We start from the raw sequence: 20,104 nt of genomic DNA, 5'->3' as shown, positions 1-20,104 counted from the left end.
TTTCTCACAGATTAGTTGGAAAAGAGTGTGCGAAGTAAATGGGAGAACCACAAACTCTTTGTCGAGTGTTGTGAGATGCATGCACAAAGTTGCTTTGCTAACGCTCTGAGGTGCTTTCCAGCCCTGACTGTGGCTGATGAGAAAAGTCAGAAGGAATTTGCTGGAGTGGCCAAGAGTTTGAATGAAGTTCGGTAGAGACAAGTGAAACATGTGTCAAAGAAAATGGCAATGATGAAACCAGCCATTCAGGAACAGGTTGGTTGACGGGCACTGGGCAGCGAAGTGATTTGTCACTTATTCTGTCATGGCGTTCTCTTGATGATCCGGGTGATTGAGTGACTCCGTGCTTCAACTCACGGAATAGTATTCCCTTTGGAAACGTTGCAATCGTTGCAGGACTCATACCAACAAACAATTCGAAACTAACGATTTTAAATTGGCTCACTACTTGACTAGCCTATTGGTCCCAAGCAAATCGATTAACGAACCCCATTCTAGTCAAAATTCTAGTACTACACAATGTTTGTTTTGATTTGTTATGAAAGTTTGACAGATAAAATGAGGGGTTCATGGATTTTCCTATGTTTCGAGGGGTGCATCGATTAGCTTGGGACCGAAGATAGTACCAGAGCTGAGCCAAAAAGTTGAGCACGTATCTTCGGGACCTTCTGGTCTTAGAGTTACCTCTATGCTCATACCGAGTTTGAACGAAATGAATGACAAATTACTGACATCCTTACCTCCTTACCGTTGGCGACTGGTCTGAATGTCTCAACATCATTTGTTGCTAACCTTTGCATCGCAAGTTCACGTACTTGCTCCACTGTAACGTCACGAGAAAATACGCGAAAGATAGAGCCAAAACTTCTGCATGGGAGGTGATACAGTTCCACACATCAAATCCTGTTGACGGCGTTTAACATGTTCAGGTTTACAGAATAATCTTCGGCTTCTCAAAGACTCAGTGGCATTCGTAGTACGAGTTGATGATTTAGCTGTTACTGCACTGGTATTGATCAAAGCGGTCAAGTTCTGACAAACTTCACTTTTGAGCTCATTCATGATTTCCTACTTAATGATATGATCGCCAAGGACATGTTCTTCCCGAGCCTCATAAGCGTCACGAATTTAATTGCCGGAACAAATGTCATCCATTAATTTGGTACACGACCTGCACTTCACATCCAGAACAATTGCGAGCTCATTTTCATCTCATCTTTAACAGCTGAGGTGAAATTTCGCTTTGCAGAAGCCGCTGCATGAAATGGAATCGTCAGCGACATCAGTGGCCCAGGAGTGGCAAGTAGAAGTCATTTTCAGGATTGAAGTACTTCTCAGGATTTGGTACTACCATAGAGGTAACTCTAAGACCAGAAGGTCCCGAAGAAACGTGCGCAACTTTTTGGCTAATCGATGCACCCCTCGAAACATAGGAAAATCCATAAATCGCTCATTTCGTCTGCCAAACTTTCGTAGCGAATCCTGCTCTTTTGGCGCTTATGAGTGAACTAACTAAACTTAAATTTAGGTCGAATTCAGCAAAGCCATACAAAGATATCTCTCGGTGTCGTGATGAACAGCTGTATCATTGTTTAGTAGTCAAATTTCGTTTTATTTTCCATTGATTATGATTTTACACATTTCTGCATATTTGTTTAATTTGATTTTCTAATTTACGTTTTTCAATTAGTTTACAGGGTTCACCTTTGAGGTGCGTTTTGATTGAATAAAAAAAAAAGAATTTGATAACCTATCGAACTACGCATAACTTAACCAAATTAGCAAGATCGCGTATGATCTGATAATTTGATCTCAGACAGGCGTCTCTGAACCTTTCGATGATGAGCGTACTCCGCTCTTCCAATGTCTGAAGACCAGCCAGGTGATGGATCTCAGAAGTTCGAGTTCGCGGGGGACTGTTGAGGATCATCCTAAGGATCCTTTGGAGTTTGAGGTGATGGCACTTAGCGCAGCTCTCCCAGATTGGCGTTCCATATTCAATGGCAGGGAGGATGATTTGCTTGTGGATGGCAAGCTTGTTTTTAAGAGAAAGGGTAGACTTTCTGTTGATAAGTGGATAGAGCAACCCGATCAAGATGTTGCAATTGGTGGATGTTTTGTCCACATCGGAACGGAACAGCAACTTGCTGTCAAGGGTGAGACCAAGGTAGACGACTTCACTTTACCATTGGAGTGCGGAAATAGTATGGTCTGTGTTTTAGCTGCATTGATACAAATCTTCCAGGGTTTGAAATAGTCGGACAGAACATCCAGGGCTGATTGAAGTTGTCTCGTCAGAGCACGGATCATTGAACCCTTATAGATGATGGCAGTGTCATCCGCAAACATTGACAACATACTACCAGCCGGAAGAGGAGGAATGTCTCTGACGTGAAGATGTTCAAGAGGCTAGCACCAAGGAGGCTACCCTGGGGAACTCCAGCATCAACGTTGAACATATCAGAAGGTGAATTGTTCAAGAAGACCTGAAAAGATCTGCCCGACAAGTAGTTTTTGATGATCTTAACAAGGAAGATCGGGAAGTTGTATCGATGCAGCTTGTGCACTAGCCCATCATGCCAGACATTGTCGAACGCCTTTTCAACGTCCAACAATGCCATGGGAGATGTCTTGGAAACGGACTTGTTCCGCTTGAAGATATTAGTAAGCCGTGCGAGTTGGTGGATGGTAGAGTGGCCTTTCCTAAACCCGAATTGCTCTTTAAGAAAGATCATTTGAAAGTATGAGCAGACGGCTGAGTATTAACTTTTCGTCCTTTACCAGGCTTGTGGATTGGAATGACTTTGGCTAACTTCCAGCATGCAGGGAAGTAGCCAAGCACCAAACACTCATTGAAGACCGCTGCAAGGTGTTCGAAGAAGTCAACACTCAAGTTTTTCAACTGGGCACCAGTGGCCTTCATGCTTCTATCTCGTGTTTAGACAGTTGGAAGAAATAAACCCAAGCAACTTCCTCAATATCACCGATGCGCGTTTGACGGAAGTTATGCTGGAGACGGAAAAAGATCCTACAATGCAACAGATCATCAGTTATATCCGTGAAGGCTGGCCTGTGTCGGTAGATAAGGTGCCGGATGGAGTGAAAATTTTCTACAAACATCGAAATGAGCTCAGCTTCCAGGATGGGCTTGTATTCAGGAATGACCGTATTGTCATTCCATACCTGCTACGACGTAAAATGACCGACAAAGTACATGCTAGCCACAACGGAGTTGAAGGAACGTTGAAGCTGGCTCGGGCTAATGGGTTCTGGCCTGGCATGAGCACCCAGATTAAAGAAGCTGTCACTAATTGTGGAATTTGCGCAAAATACTGTTCATCCCAACCAGCTTCACCTATGCATAGTCATGCAATTCCTATATACCCATTCCAACTCGTATCGATGGATGTGTTCTTTGCGGAATATCAAGGTGAAAAGAAGAAATTCCTCATTACTGTCGACCACTACTCTTATTTTTTTTAGGTTGACATACTGAAGGATCTAACTCCAAAAAGCACCATTTCAATCTGCAGGAAGAATTTCTCTCGTCACGGCTGTTGGTTATTACGGAGAGTGTATGATCATAATTGAGGGAGAGATCTGGCAACCATGCCGAATTGATAATCTAAATAAATTAGGCTCCTCAAGTTTTAGTCATTTTCTAGTGTTTTTCTACTATTTTATAGTCGTGAAATAGCGTAAAAACTAGTTTATGGTTTAAGGAATAATAATCCAGAGTCATTGTTTTGCCTACTGACGAAGAAAACCTAAAAAGTGTAAACATTTGTTCGGGTGATTTAACAACATAAAATGGCGTTTGCTAGTGTTTTGCTCTTTTTCTGCATCGTAACGCTTGAAATCGAAAGCTGCAGGATAACAAAATCTGGAGTGGCTGTTTGCTTGCCTTGCAGATCTGGATTTCTAGGCGATTCCGAAAGGAAGTTAGAAATACAGTTTGGAGGATAATCAGGATAAGTACCGGGTTTATACATATATTTAATTGTGAAATGGACAATCCACGCAGCCTTTTTTCATTCTAATAAGAAAATCAGTATTCGTAGGTAACGTTAAAATAACACAAGGAATTATTGAAATATTTCAATGTACTTGACAGAGCTTTTCTAAAAAAAGCTTTGATATTTTAACGCCTGCATTTTTCGTTGCGAAACCTTACTATCATAACCATCACATTTTTTTTTAACAGACATAGACAACTCAACCATGCAATCTCATATTTGTGGACAGTGACTTTGGCTGCCGCTTTTTCGCAGATAGAGGTTCACTCCTGTAGATTACCGGTGCCAGCTGATAGAGGAAACATTCCTCTATCTGATGATATCGGCGGTTTGCAGGTGTGAGCTTTTGTTCCCGGGAGATGGTTGACGAAAGCGGTTGTACCCTTTTGAACCTATGACAACAACCGCACGAAATGAAAAGTTTCGCATATTGAGCTGCCACCTAGCGTAGTTTTTGATAGCGCTTTGTGGTGAATATAAAATCGGACAAAATAATAATAATAATCAACTCGAGTTTGGATGTGGTTTGCTCGGGAGCTGTGAGGGTGGATTTGCTCGGGAATGGGTGGTATTCTGCTCGAGTTTGGGTGGGTGTCACTCGTGTTTTTGCGGATTTTCCGGAAAATCTACAGGAGTACTATTTCTTTTTTTCTCTCTTTTATTTATTTACATATTTAAAAATCGCCCTTATTGTCAGTCAAAAAATCCATGGTTGTAACCTAAAAATACATGGTTCGTTGCGAATATACCTATATTAATATAATCTATAATATATTTAAGGATTTCATACCTCAGAGATCGTTTTGGGAGTATTATGGGCACTGTTCTTAATGAAACACTTTTTTTAATATAATTTCGACTTAAATTTTAACGAGGGAGTAAGTAGTTTTACCAACAATCAATAGGAAACTAACGATTTTAAATTGGCTCACCACTTTAGTAGCCTATTGGTCCCAAGCAAACGATTAACGTACCCTATTCTAGTTGAAATTCTATTACTACACTATGTTTGTTTTGATTCGCTATGAAAGTTTGACAGATAACATCAGGGGTGTGTGGATTCATGCAGAACATGCAGGGGTGAGTGAAATAGCTTGGGACTGCTTGGGACCGTTGTTCTGGTACTGAGTGAGCCAAAAATAATAATGATTTTCTTCGGGACCCAGTGGTCTTAGAGTTACCTCTATGGTTTTACCACGTGATGATTGCAGGGAATATCTTGTAGATCTTGCTGCCTTTTTTCTCAATGATAAATGAGGCGTGGGAGTGGGGGGGTTTGGAGGAGGAATAAACACAAAGCTGTATTAGTGTGTGTGGAGACAGAAAAAAAAATTATGAATGAACGTTGAATGAATTTTATTCAATGACTAAGAGTGTGAATGAACCCAAAATGCATGAGTGAATGTGAATGGGGCATACGTGATACCAGTAGGTATTGTATAATGGTATTTTTACAGTTTGTACCGTTCTTATTCATATTACGAACACGCTCAAATTCTGAGCACTTGTGTTTTTGTATGGGACGGATTTTGAAAAATTTTCTTTTAGGATGTCCATATTACGATAAGTCGTGAGTTTAAATACATTGTCCACAATACTCGGGAATTCGGGAGTGAAACTAGGGCTAATAAAAAGCACGTTTGTTTTTCTCGTTTACAACAACTCGACTCGTTTTATTCATTGTGCATTGGGCGATATCATATTTAGAGCAATGGGCGCTTCTGCGCAAATTATCGATTATTATTATCAACATCTTCCCCCCAGTTGGCACGCAGTGTCCAACCAAACCCCTAGATGGAGCTGTCTTCAATAGGCAAAACGGCGATCCTTCCAATCGCTCTCTTCACTTCGCCGTTTGCTGTCTGTATGCTGACTACTCGAACGATGTTGTCTGAGCCGGGGTGAGTCTGCACAATCCGACCCATTCGCCATTGCTGCGGTGCCATGTTCTCCTCTCGCAAGACCACCAGCATTCCCGGTTTGATGATCAACTTCTCCTTGTACCATTTACCTCTAGGCTGAAGTTCATTGAGGTATTCCGATGACCATCTCGCCCAAAACACCTGCTTCTGCCTTCGGAGATACTGCCAACGGGATAGCGACGAAACTCTAACTTCATCATAGCTCGGTTCAGGAGGCGCAGTGAGCTCGCGGCCCACCAAAAAGTGAGCTGGGGTCAATGCAGTCAAATCATTCGGATCGCTCGTCAACTGAGTCATCGGCCGCGAATTGAGTATGGCCTCAATCTGTACGACCACTGTTGTTAACTCTTCGTACGTCAACGATGTTTCGCATAGCACCTTCTTCAGTAATGATTTGGCTGCCTTCACTCCAGCCTCCCAGATCCCGCCGAAGTTCGGAGAGCGGGGCGGAATGAAAGACCACTGTATCTCTTTCACCTCACAGAATTGGTTGATTTTCATGGTAGTCTGCTGCGCTTTAAAAAGTTCGTACAGCTCTCCCAACTCGGACTTGGCTCCACGGAAATTTGTAGCGTTATCCGAATGAAGCTGCTCGGGTGTACCTCTCCTGCCGACAAACCGCTGCAAGACAGCCAGAAATGCTTCTGTTGTAAGGTCAGAGGCCACCTCCAAATGTACGGCTTTGGTGCACATACAAACGAAGAGCGCGACATATGCCTTCACGCGACTCTGGCGACGACCTTGCTTGATGTAAATGGGACCTGCATAATCAATTCCGGTTCTAGCAAATGCCGGAGCGGGCGTAACACGGTAATCCGGCAAGTTTCCCATGAACTGCTGAATTTCTGGAGGCTTCATCCTGAAACATCGCACACACCTCTTCACAACTTGACGCACAACGTTCTTACCTCTAATCGGCCAGTAACGGTGCCGAACGATGGCGAGCAGTCCTTGCTGTCCCACGTGCAAATGTTCCTTATGCAGCGACTCAATCAGTATTCTCGTGACATGATGACCGGATGGAAGCAGTAGCTGATGTTTTCGTTGAAACGGAACCTTTGCATGCTTCAGTCGACCACCAACTCTCAGCAAACCGTCGGTGTCAAGAAACGGTGCTAATTGTAGCAGCTTACTCTTCTTTGTCTTGTTATTCTGCAGCATGCTTAGTTCATCGGCAAACTCTTCCCGCTGTATCTTCCAGATGATCTTCGACGTAGCACTTCGCAGTTCAGACACCTTAAGAGGCCCAGTTGTTCGTTGGACCTTCTCCTTCATCCGGCAGTTGTTTGCGAATCGGTACAGGTAGGCAACAACTCTCTGCAGTTTTCTGAAGCTGCTGTACCTTGTTAGCAGCTCGTACGGTTCAGTGCAGACGACTACTTCGCAATAAATGGGACTCTTCAACTCCAGTTCCTCGTGGCTGAATGTGGGTGGTTCGGGAGGCACGTAACAATCTTCATTCCGCTGGAGCATCACAGGACCGTTCCACCAGAGGTTCAAATGCTGTAGATCCGATGGTGTAACTCCTCGGGAAGCCAAATCAGCGGGATTGTGGTTCGTGCTGACGTAGCGCCACTCGTACTCATGCGTCAATTGATTAATCTCTCGAACTCTGCTGCCTACGAAGACTTCCAGACTGGCATGCGACTTATTGAGCCAACACAAGACGATTTGGGAGTCACACCACAAAACTACCTTATCGACCTCCATATCGATAGCCTTCAACACACTCGTCACAAGCCGTGACAACAGGAGGGCGCCGCATAGCTCAGCTCTTGGTGCAGTATAGGGCCTTCTTGCTTTTTTGCTCCCAGGTTTAGTAGGCAATGGGGTTACACGAGTCTTGCTGCTGAGTAGATGGATTTCAGAGGTACCGCCGCCTTTCAAGCTCCGCAAGTACACACAAGCTCCATAAGCCTTCTTACTAGCATCCGAGAACCCGTGCACCTCGAACGATTCGGCATCAGCTGCTACTATTCTGCGTGGGACTCTGATCTCGTTGATTTGCTGCAGTTGATCCTTGAACCGCCTCCATGCTGCCTCTAGCTCAGTAGGAAGGGGATCATCCCAATTCAACTCCAACGACCACAGCTGCTGAATGAAAAGCTTCGCTAATACCGTGACCGGCTCCAGTAGACCAAGGGGGTCAAATATCTTCGCAGTATCTGACAGTACGATCCGCTTCGTGTAGTTTTCTGGAGATTCACTGTTGCTCTGCATCCGAAAGAGGAACACGTCAGCCGACGGATCCCACAGGAGTCCCAGGGTCTTTATTACATCGTTGAACTCTTGGTCTTCAATTCTTACTTGCTGCTCCCTGTGCTTCTCCGGAATACGTTGCAGCAGTTCAGGAGCATTTGCGCACCACTTGTGGAGCTCAAAGCCTCCCCGTTGCAGTAGTGCAATGAGCTGCGACTGGCACTCCAAAGCTTCTTCAAGACTGTCTGCTCCGGTTATTACGTCGTCCATATAAAAATCCTTTTTCGCCACTCGGGCTCCAAGCGGGAACTCCTCTTCTTCGTCTATGGCGAGCTGCCTCAGGCAAGCGGTCGCACAGAACGGTGCACATGACGTGCCGTATGTCACGGTCTTCAACTCGAAAACATCCAGCTTTGCCTGTGGATCTTCTCGATACAACACCTTCAAATAGCACGTATCTCTATCATCCATCCGCACCTGCCGAAACATCTTGATCACGTCCGCAGAGAACAGAAACTTGTACTTCCGGGAACGTAGCACTATCGCTGCTATGGTATCTTGAATCGCAGGTCCGATCATCAGCACGTCGTTCAAAGAGACGTTGGTATCCGATCGTGCCGACGCATCGAAGACTACACGCAATTTGGTTGTCGAACTCGAGGGCTTCACGATAGCATGATGTGGTATGTAGAATCCAGTGCTACCGATGTCTTCGACTTTGACGCAGTGTCCCAAACTTATATACTCGCGTATAAAGGCGGAATACTGCTGCTTGAGGTCGGCGTTCAAGTTCAGCTTCTTCTCTAACTGATAGAACCGCCTTTCCGCCATGGCACGTGATTCTCCAAGCTGATCCAAGTTGTCCCGAAAAGGTAGTCGCACTACGAAACGGCCTTCTTCACGTCGGTGGGTCTTGGCGAAATGCTCCAAACATTGCTGATCTTCCATGTTGCCTTGCGCTGATTCCATGACTTCCTCCTGATCCCAAAATCGCTGCACCAACTTTTCCAGGTTCGACTCCGATGATTCCAGGCGAGCTATATTGGATACCGCTACTGTACGCTGAATGCTCGTAAATGCACCGCTCACGATCCATCCTAGCTTGGTGTTCCACAGCACAGCTTGACAATCCTTGACCTTCAGACGCTCCGTCAGCAGCAGCTCGAAAAACAGTTCAGCTCCTATGAGCATATCCACCCTTGCTGGAACGTTGAATCTTGGATCTGCGAGACACACTTCCGAAGAAATATGCCACTGGGAAACGTCAAACTTCCGAGAGGGTAGGCAACCAGTAACTTGTTTAACCACCAGAAATTCGAGAGCCCAGGATGAATCCTGCTGCATTGACTTCACTCGTGCAACAGCTTGGTGCGTTACAACACGCTTATCTCCACTTATTCCAATTACAGGAGCTCGAACTCGTTCACGCTGCAGTCGTAGTTGACGGACGATGCTCTCGGTGAGAAAATTGGACTGAGAGCCGGAGTCCAACAATGCACGGCACAGATGATACGATCCACTGGAATCTTGTAGCTCTACAATCGCTGTTGAAAGCAGCACTTGCTTCTCACAGACTCTTTGCGACGACATCACTGTGCTGACGTTGGAACTAACAGGACTCGACGTGACACTGCGTTCTGACTGTGGAGCCTCTTTCTGGTCAACCGCCGTTCTAATAGGAACCGGTTGCTCCGACGAAACATCCTCAAAATGCAATAGAGTGTGATGTCTCTTTCCGCATCCACTAACTGTGCAGGCTCGTGATTTGCATTGTCCAACTCGATGGCCACGTTTCAGGCAATTGAAACACAAATGCCGCTCCTTTACCTTCGTCATCCTATCGGACATTGACATCTGCTTCAACACTTCGCACTTGATCGCAATATGGGAACCGTCGCAAATGGAACACTCATCATCAGCAGCTTGATGAACTGCATGAACCTTCTGCATGGGTTTCGCTACAGGTACCAGAGACCTCGGCTTACTCGATTCCAGCATCTTGCACTTAAATTTCGTCTCACAACGCTCAAGGACGAAGCTACGATTTTGTAGGAACTCAAGGGTCTCCTTATATTTCGGAAGTTCCTTCGGTTTCACGCTGTTCTCCCACAAGGCCACGGTCGCATTGTCGAGTTTGGAGGTTAGGAGTGAAATCACAAGTTGTTCTGACATTCCTTCCATCGGTAGAGCATGAAATTTCAGTGCCTCTACGTTCCGATTGCAATCGTCGACCAGCTGCCGTAGTTCGACAGAACTTTCCCTCGACATCTTCCGCAAATTCAGCAATCCTCCAACATGCACGTCGATAATGGTCCTTTTATTTTCAAAGCGCTCCTCAAGAACATTCCAGGCAATCTGAAAGTTGTTCTCGTTGACGATCTGGTCACTCAATACGCTCTCTGCCTTCCTTTTCAGGCACTGCTGCAGATAGTGCAGCTTTGTAGCATCCGAGAGTAGAGGATGCTTTTGCATGAGATCCTCAAACAGCTGTTTGAAGCGGTACCACTTCTCGTACGCTCCGTCGAAAACCGGTAGGGGCACGTTTGGCAATCCGGGTACATGGTTCACAACGTTTGGTTGCTGATAAGGTTGGACGATTTCTGCTACTGCCTGCTTAGTGGGATCGTTCTGCTTCCGTAGGCCTTCGATTGCCTGGCAAAGTTCAACTCGTAGCTCCTCGTAGCCGATTTCAAAATCGATGAAATACTCCTCTTGCTGCAATCGTTGGTCGGGAAACTCCGAGTACACCTCGTTCTGGATGGTGTTATATTCGTCATAGCACGAATCCACACGTCGCAAATACGTTTCCAAATGGTAAACACTGTTGTTCGCAGCCTGGCCCAACATATCCTTTACACGCTGGAGCTTCGCAACCACGGCGTCCCGTCTAGCCATCAGAGCTTGTATCTTCATTTCCGCCACCGATTGCTGCCGACGTTGCTCTTGTTTCTTCTTCTGCTCGTCCACCGGGGAATGTAGAACACCTCCTCTACCTCTTCCCACCGGTGTATACAAAAATTCATTTTCTTCGGTCATCTCAGCTCACTTTGTTTACACTTTTTCTTCTCACTTCGACCGCGCTTCGAGCGGTGCAAGCTTCTCACTTCTCACTCTGTTCGACCGGCTTCCAGTCCGACCGGTGCCTTTCTCTCACTAATGTTCGACCAGTTCCACGGAGGGTGGTGCTTTTTCACTCACACAAAATGTCCGACCGGCTTTCACGGAAGTCGGTGCTTCTTCTCACTCTGCCACAGACCGGACTTCCGCGAAAGTCGATGCGTTCCACACTCGTTGTGGAAGCGAACGAATTGAGGTTAGGAACCTCAAACACAATGAAAATCGCGTCCGGATGCAGCTCTTTGCCATGCGCGAACACGAAATCGCATTTCCCGCAGGATCAATACGATCTTCTCAACTTTTTCCGGCCACTACGCGCGGAGAACACTCCCGGGGGTAATCCGGTTCGAAGGACCAAAAATGTCCACAATACTCGGGAATTCGGGAGTGAAACTAGGGCTAATAAAAAGCACGTTTGTTTTTCTCGTTTACAACAACTCGACTCGTTTTATTCATTGTGCATTGGGCGATATCATATTTAGAGCAATGGGCGCTTCTGCGCAAATTATCGATTATTATTATCAACATACATTCTGAGCGGATCAGCAATATTTTAGGTAAAAAAGGTGTTTTTCAAAGGATGATTTTAACGCACTGTTCGGAATTTGAATCAATACGGTAAATCGCGCGATAATCGAGACGTTTCCGTCGGATAAGATTATTTTGCGGCCGAGTGTCTAGGAAGCTATGGAAACCGAAATGGCTCTTGATTTTGTTTTATGCCCTTATAGTATAAACCACCATCGCACTTCGTGCGTTGCCCCAATAGAACCCTTGCTTTTGGTTTGAATCAGTACAAATTCGTTCTATTATATAAAAAAAAAGAAGTATACATATTCATTTTCTTCCGAACTAAATAAACCACCATCACACTTTGTGAGTGGCCCCAACAGCATCCTTGCTGTTGGTTTAAATCGGTTCAAACCGCTTATAATTAATTATTTTGGTCATTGATAAAATAAAATAAACCATCATCACACTTTGTGAGTGGCCCCAACAGTATCCTTATTGTTGGTTTAAATCGGTATACACACATCTAATAATGATCTACATCTCTAGACAGCCGGCTGTTTAGAGCATAAATCGAAAACACTTAGGGGAAACGCTCCTGTAGTTGCGGTACGTTGGTGGCGTTGGGCTCCTGTAGTTGTGTACGGAGTCTCCATACACAACTATAGGAGCCTAGCGCTTCTGGCGTGTCGCAGCTGTGGGAGCGTTTACCCTATAAATAACTACACAAAACAAAAGATCGCATCACTTATCAAGGTGAATCCTGATCCAACGAACCTAACCCACTAACAAAACCTCCTTCCTGTGACTTTTGTGGGATGCAGAGGTAAACACGGTCCCAAAACAACAAAAGTCACACACTAACATTCCTTCCCTCTCCCACCTGATTGCAAGGACGTGGCCGGTGACGTTATTGATCTTTAAAGGTAGGAGTCACTGGAACATGTACACTGAGAATGGCAGGTTACTCCCAAGCCCCATTCAGTTGATTCTTTGTACAATTTCACTGGTTCAGATCAATCACGGAGTGCAACTATCGATACGTGCAGTCAGACTAAGCTAAGCTAAGCGTCACGGCTGTTGGTTATTACGGACAACGAAACCAATTTCACGAACAAGAAATGGAGAAAGTTCGCGGATGAATGGGAGTTTCAGCATTCCACATCGGCTCCTCACCACCAGCAGGCCAACGAGAAGTCCGAGGCAGCTGTTAAAATTGCAAAGCGACTGTTGAAGAAGTCACCAAGAATCGTGTGTTGATTTTTGGTATGCTCTTTTACACTGGCGGAATATACCAAATAAAATTGGATCCAGCCCAGCTGCTCGTTTATTTTCACGGAGTACGCGATGTGGACTTCCAACATCTGTGGAAAATTTGATGCCGAAACCTGTCCAAGGTGTACCGAAAAGTATCGAGGAAAACCGACGAAAGGCGAAGTATCACCAACAATCAATACGAAACTAACGATTTTAAATTGGCTCACCACTTTAGTAGCCTATTGGTCCCAAGCAAACGATTAACGTACCCTATTCTAGTTGAAATTCTATTACTACACTATGTTTGTTTTGATTCGCTATGAAAGTTTGACAGATAACATCAGGGGTGTGTGGATTCATGCAGAACATGCAGGGGTGAGTGAAATAGCTTGGGACTGCTTGGGACCGTTGTTCTGGTACTGAGTGAGCCAAAAATAATAATGATTTTCTTCGGGACCCAGTAGTCTTATGCCTTGTTCAGACTGGAGAGTTATAACATGTTATAACGGTTGTCAAATAATTGTAACACAGAAACCACCATCAAGATAGCGCTATAACATGTTATAACTCTGTAGTCTGAACGTACTATTAGAGTTACCTCTATGGCTGTACCGGTAGTGTCAAGAAGTCATTGAACTGACTTTTGATTGCTTGTGAATAATGCCTTGTTTGGCAACCCGGTATCTTAACAGCTCTTGGTTTTGTTTTGTTTTTCAATGTTTTCAAAAACGACACGGACTCCAGTTGGAACTACACACTGGATGCATCCGTCTCCAAGGATGCCTGCAACGGACACGAGCTCCGTTGCTACACCATCCTTCCATCTTCGGCGGAAGGCCGACCCCGCACAACGAACGTCAATCATTAGTCAACCAACCCTTCTGGGAGCTGCGGAGGAAATGGATTTGCACCGAATTTTTCACCGCCCGAGTATCATCCGTCGGAAAACTGGAAACCAACACCGAGACCAACACCTGCCGGAACACACGTCGGGCTGATGAAGGACGCACCGCTGACCCGAAACGGACCAGCCAATTTTCCAAACTGAACTACTTGTCAGAGTCCACCACCCGTACACCCTGCAGGACAATTCGCCCAGCTCCAAGGTCTACAGCGCGCTTCTCAGGTCAGCAAAAATCGCATTCTCCACTTCTTCAATAACCCACCCGTATGCCGTCCGAGAATCTGCTGCTGACTGCATTCACCACCAAGGACTGCCACCCGTCGCAAGTGCGAATGTTCCCGCTGAAATCGGGAAGTTCCTCCTCCGGATTGGTCGAGTTCCCGAGCGTAGCCCTGGCGGTGAACGTCATCATGAAGTGCAACCACAGCGCGATGATCAAAAATGCACAAAACTCCCGTTCATTATGAAGCTATGCTTCTCCTCCTCCAAGAAGATGAACGGTGCGTGGAGCAACGAGAACACCGAAAACACGTTAGCTTTGAAAGAGCGGAAGCTTTTTTCTGAGAAAGGAAAGGATTTTCCTTTTTCTGTGTAGTTAATGTTATGATTCGTAATTATAATTTCTTATTGTGTTAGTTGGAAGTGCGAGAGTAAAAATAATTTGTTGAACTATTTGAAATTTTGCCAAGACGGTCCTCCAACATTATGTTGGACGATTGAATGGTTGGTGTAGCAGCCACCGCCATGATATTCGAGCAGTTCGAATGGTCGGATGGTATAGTTTTTGTTTGGTTGTTGACTTTCCGATTAAAACTCAGGCACCGCTTGTCGTGACCGGCCCAAGATTTCCAGCGTCGACCACGGCTACACAAATTAGCGATGTAGCTCCCACGGCTGCGGCTGATTCCAATGCTGCTGCTGCTTTAGTTGCTGCTGCTGCTGTTTCCTTCTGCTTGTCCGTCTCCTCTAAAATTCGTCAAAAAAGACGGACCAGCAGCATCATTGGAAGTAGCCGCAGTTATGGGAGCTGCATCGCTAGTTCGTGGTCAAGATACCACTGTCAGCTGTTCATCGTATGGGAGGAAATGTGGATGCGACTGCCGTCACGGGTGTAACGATTTTGAAAATTCATGGCGTGACTTGGTGGAGATTCACGGTTGTTTTTAAAATAATTTGACTAGGAGTGGCAACATCAATAACAAATTTTGACACATGCACACTGAAAAAGTTCAGTGTTGCCAGTAACTTTGAAGATCATAAAAATTGTAACCATTGGTGCCAAACAACGTCAATGACTGCACCCGGGTGTGCCCCAGTTTGATTTTGGCACACTGTGTAGAGTGACCAACCCCTTGGGTAACTATGAGGATGTCCCAGCGATAAGTGTTACGGAGAACCCTTCGTTGTTGGTACCTGACAAAAGTGTTACGATTCAATATCCATCAAAGTCGGACGAATCCTCGGTCGGAGTGGATACCGTGCCGCCTCCGATGCGGATTACAACACCTAGACGAGCATCAGGATCGATAGAAAAAAAAATCAAAGATCGAAGAGAGAAATTCGTTTGCCTACTAAATACAAAGACTATGACCCCTTCATTAACTTTTTATTATAAAACAGGGAAGATGTTGTAATATTAGTACGTACTTTATGAGTGCTACTTGGTTCGTAGTTTGTGAACACTCCCAACCTTCCTGTCTTCCTTTCGGTCATTCGCCTTGACACCAGTCCCGAAGTGACGTTTCTTCACACACATTTTGACAGTTCCTTATGGGGTTTTGCGTTGGAGTGAGAGAATAAGAAAAAGTCCGCCATGTTTCACACATAGACTGACAGTTACATATGAGATTTCTCCATAGAAGTAAAGAGTTACAGAGCTCTCGTCAATGCCAATAGCGCAGTGTGGTTTGAGACTTTGTATCGTACGGACTCAATTAGTAAAGTTCGAGTGAATAAGCTAAACCGGTGTTTTTGTTCGTACTAAAACAATGCTCTTGGTTGATTTAGTGGCTGCTATCAGATGTGCGGTATAAGAGGTGAGGAGACTCTTTCGTTCTCGCGTCTTCTTATGCAGCAACAGACGTGAATTTTTTGTGAATTCACAAAGTGTTGACCAAGAGCTTTGGCTTTTTCAACGGGGGTTATGAGTCAGGATGGATCTGAGTTCTGATGAAGAGGTGAAAGGGGAGGCCATTTTCCAGAACAGCTAAACAAAATCTTCTTCGAAAGGTTGTTATTTTTGAGATCCATCATCCCTGGTTGGATGATTTTGTTTAAACGGTTGCAATTGGTCTTCCGATAAGGCAGTCCAGTACGCTGGAACTGCCGACGAATGGTGTTGCGGAGTCTCATGAGGTCTTTAGTGGGCCTGTCAAGGTTCAGAGTGTATTAATCACCAGTCTGGATGCTGGCACATGTTGCTCCCTGGCTCGGGAAATCGCTTCATCGATAGAGCGCAGACACCGGTCGACCGGTCGTTTCTGGCTGTATGTCATAGTCGATGCTGGTGTCAACGCAGCGTTGGAACTGCGCCCAGTCGGCAAGGTGATAGTTGCGTCGGGAAGCATCGAATCGGTTCATGGAGGAACCCACTTCGGCCACCACCGGATAGTGGTTCGAGCTGAGTTCTTGGTAAACAACAGGTTGCGAGACGTTGTTGACCAAGTTGCTGATGTAGATGTCGATGGTGGTGGTACTCAACCGGGTGGGAGTCTCCGGACTTAAAATGTTGTAATGCGATTTCTGCAGGTTTATTGTACAGGATGGTGCCATTTTGGTTCCGCTGACTGTTGCCCCATGCTTGATGTTTGGCGTTCAGGTTGCCAGGTGTTAGCTTTACAATATCTCTTCGCAGATCTGCTGCCAATTCGTCCCTGAAGTTGACTTGTTTGGGGCAGTAATATTAGGTCATCTTTTTTTTTTCAGTGTGCCGCAAGCTGCGATTGTTTGTAAAATACACATCCCGGCAACCCGGTATTTCTGACACCTTGAATTTTTTGTTTTGAAATCACAAAGATACATCGGTCTAGTGGCATTTCGGATTTAAATCTCTAAGTGAATCGAGAAGTGAACTGCTGGTCTGAGTTCCTCGGATATATTTAATTAGAAGATGTTTCTGAATATATAGCCAAACAGCACGTAATGTTGTGAACAACTTCAGTGACCAGCAACAGTCAAATGCCTACCAGATTGTGGCGAAGGTGTACCGATGGATGTGCCCAAGCTGTGCCGAATCTAATTGTGGCACAATGTACTGAGTGACTTACCCCTTGAGAAAATTCCACTCTTACGGCTTCGATCGTCTTCAGCCGGAAGCTCGGCAGCAGCCGACAGTAGATGTTCCTCCTTACAGCGATGGCCTATCCTCCTCCCGTGCAGCTGGTTCGATCCAGCCTCACAAGCCGGAAATCTGAAAGGAAGACGTTAACCTCGGGCTTCAGGTTGCGCTTCGGTGATGATGGCGATATCGATGTTTCGTTCGTGGAGGAATTCAACGAACTCGATGCTCTTGCTCCTGAGCGATAAAGCGCTCCAACTGGCAATTTTGATGGATTCACGGTCCATACTTTTTTGATGAAGGATACGGCAGCATGAAGCTGTTCTGTTCACGAGTGGAACAAGTTTCGCCGTTGTAAGCAGAGTGTCTGCGTTCTTAATAGTTGGTGAAGGGGGAGCACCATCATGCTGTGGAAATGTGCTTCGAGATGCAGCGGTTGCCGCATATGACTGTCGACTTGAGTTTGCCGGAGTGGCAGCAAGTGCTGAACTATTAAATGGAGGACAGTTCAGTTGAGCGGCACAAGAGTACCATTTGGCTACCTATTGTTTGCTTTAAATGAACATCTCCATTAGATAGAAGATTGTAGTCTTTGGCAAATTGGCTCAGATGGATGATTCGTCGGTTTCATGCAATATTGCCACAACTGAGTTTCTGTTAAATCGGTTAAAAGCTTATAAAATTTAAACGCCGTACACACTTTGATTGTATTGCCGAGATTGGCGTCGCTGACTAGCTGGATAAACTGAAAACGAATCTTACTCAGAGAGTGAATCACTTTTATTCATTCGTATCGAGAAACTTCTAAAAGCGTACTCTATACTCTTGTGTATTAGCTGAATCTCGGCATGTTTTTTACTGAGACCCAGCAAAATAAGATACCGAGCTGTTGAATATGCTGAAGATTTACTGCCCAGAAATGGAGAGACCATCCTATATTGAGATTTAGATGTGTCGTACCCTCAAGATCATAAACTGATCCAAACATGTCAGAATTAGGCCCCTTAAAAAAAACAAATCACCCCACGCCATGTATTGCTGTAACTCAAGATCTTGATTATTTAGAAGGGTGATGTCTTGGGCAAAGTTGATGAGAAAGTCAAGGGTTTTTGGCTGGTGATCAGATAAGTTCGAAATTCTGTCGCTAGGGCAGCGCTACTGAGCATCCCACATGCACATATTCGGAACTGCTGTATATCAGGATCCTGATTATTTCGACGGATGACGTCTTTGGCAAAGTTGATCAGGAGGCCATAGACTGCTAGGATTAGGCGGTGCTAGTGAGCATGCAAATATGTTGTACTGCTGTGTCTCCGGATACTGATTATAAGGAAGAGTGATATCTTCGGCAAAGTTGATCAGGGGACACGAGCTGCCGGGTGGTTGACAGATCTCTCACTAGGTGGTGTTTGTGAGCATCCCACATGCAAATATTATGTGCTGCTGTATCTCAATATCTTGAGACGGGTAATGTTTTCGGCAAAGTTGATCAGAAGGTCTGGGTGGAGAATAGATAATTTTAGAATTCTGCTGCTAGGTGGCGCTAGTGAGTACGCAAATATTATTAGCCGTAGATTCTATTTGTGCGATGTCTATGCACCACACTGCAGTTGATCACTAGAAACAAAACCTTGATTGATATGGAATAGATATAGTAGTTATAGTGACCAGGAATTTTGATCATCTTCGATCATCAACGTCAATGTTTATCATTTTTTGAAAGAGCTGCTTTATGGTCAAAATCAGCCGTGAGGTGATAACTAGAGGGATAGTGAAAGGGATGAATGTTTAGGAATCCTCAGATTTCACTTTCCTAAAAAATCATCCTCTGATATTTTTCTCTTAATTCCCTTGATATTATTTCCAGAGATCTCTGGAAATTCACACTTAAAATACATTAATTAAAGTTCATAAGCATTGAAACTTTTGCAAGGCCCTTAATGTATTTGAAATCTGGGTCCTTAGAATTTATTCTATGTCCGTAGTCTTGAATGTTTATTTTCGTTCCAGATTCTTGAAAATTTCTCCAAGTTTGATTTCATTAGGTCCAATATTGGAACCCCTGAGTCTGCCTCTGCTATGATGCCCTATTTAGTTTCTTGAATTTTTTTTCGATATCGACTTCGGCTCGGCATCGACGATGGAGCTCGGTATTTGAGATTCAGTTGTAAGGCGACCAGGTACGAGCCATATGACCCTGTACGCCAATGTATGTCTTGCTACACCACTGCTCTTAACCACCACATGGTGCACTTTTTCTATACACACATTCTGCATGAAGCAGAACCTTGTATGAATTATTGAGACTCATGCTGTTGTGTTGGAGCCGGTTGGTGGCGGTGGTCGGTAATTGGCCGCGAAGGAAGCTATTAAGTCTACCCCAACGCAGCACCTCCCGCACTTCATTTGTTGCCCCCTCCTCTTAGCACCTAGGTACTAATGTCCAACAAACTAAATGACAACAGGCTTAAAACCACTTTTCAAATTCAAACACCGTCATCATCTTCATCATCGTTATGACCTTCTTCGCACCTTATGAGACGTACCGAAAAGACATGATCATATCCACCTTATTGATAAACGTTGATTTCGGGCAGGGGTGGGGGGAGCTAAACAGATTAAATTGATTAGTAGCTTGCTTGTGGCGATGTGTCTCTCGCTTCCAGGCAATTATCATTAAGTTTGACCGAGAATTGAACTCTGTTTGCGCAACATGTAATAAAATAATGGCTTAATTCGTTGTTTGTTTTCGTTCGCCCAAACAGGTCCGTATCAGCCGAGCAATGATATGCTGTTGAATTTCTACTCGCTTTTCAAACAAGCGACCAAAGGAAAGTGCTGCGAGCGGAGACCGGCATTCTGGGATGTTGTTAGCAGGTATGTCTAGTAGCGACTCAATCAA

At 44.9% G+C, this 20,104-nt stretch overlaps 1 protein-coding gene across 2 annotated transcripts in view; it reads left to right on the top strand.

Annotated features, from left to right (window-relative positions):
* LOC135702177 (acyl-CoA-binding domain-containing protein 5) overlaps positions 1 to 20,104 on the top strand; it is a 51,569-nt gene that overhangs the window by 29,783 nt on the left and 1,682 nt on the right. For both annotated transcript variants that reach the window (XM_065223203.1, XM_065223202.1), the window contains exon 2: positions 19,968 to 20,079. In XM_065223203.1, coding sequence (XP_065079275.1) covers positions 19,968 to 20,079 — 112 coding nt within the window. The remainder of the gene's footprint in view (positions 1 to 19,967; positions 20,080 to 20,104) is intronic.

The sequence above is a fragment of the Ochlerotatus camptorhynchus genome, unplaced genomic scaffold, assembly GCF_037179485.1.
Source record: "Ochlerotatus camptorhynchus isolate MF236.1 unplaced genomic scaffold, CSIRO-AGI_Acam_v1.1 ptg000185l, whole genome shotgun sequence".
Lineage (NCBI taxonomy): Eukaryota > Metazoa > Arthropoda > Insecta > Diptera > Culicidae > Ochlerotatus > Ochlerotatus camptorhynchus.
This window is presented reverse-complemented; position numbering and strand designations above follow the sequence as displayed.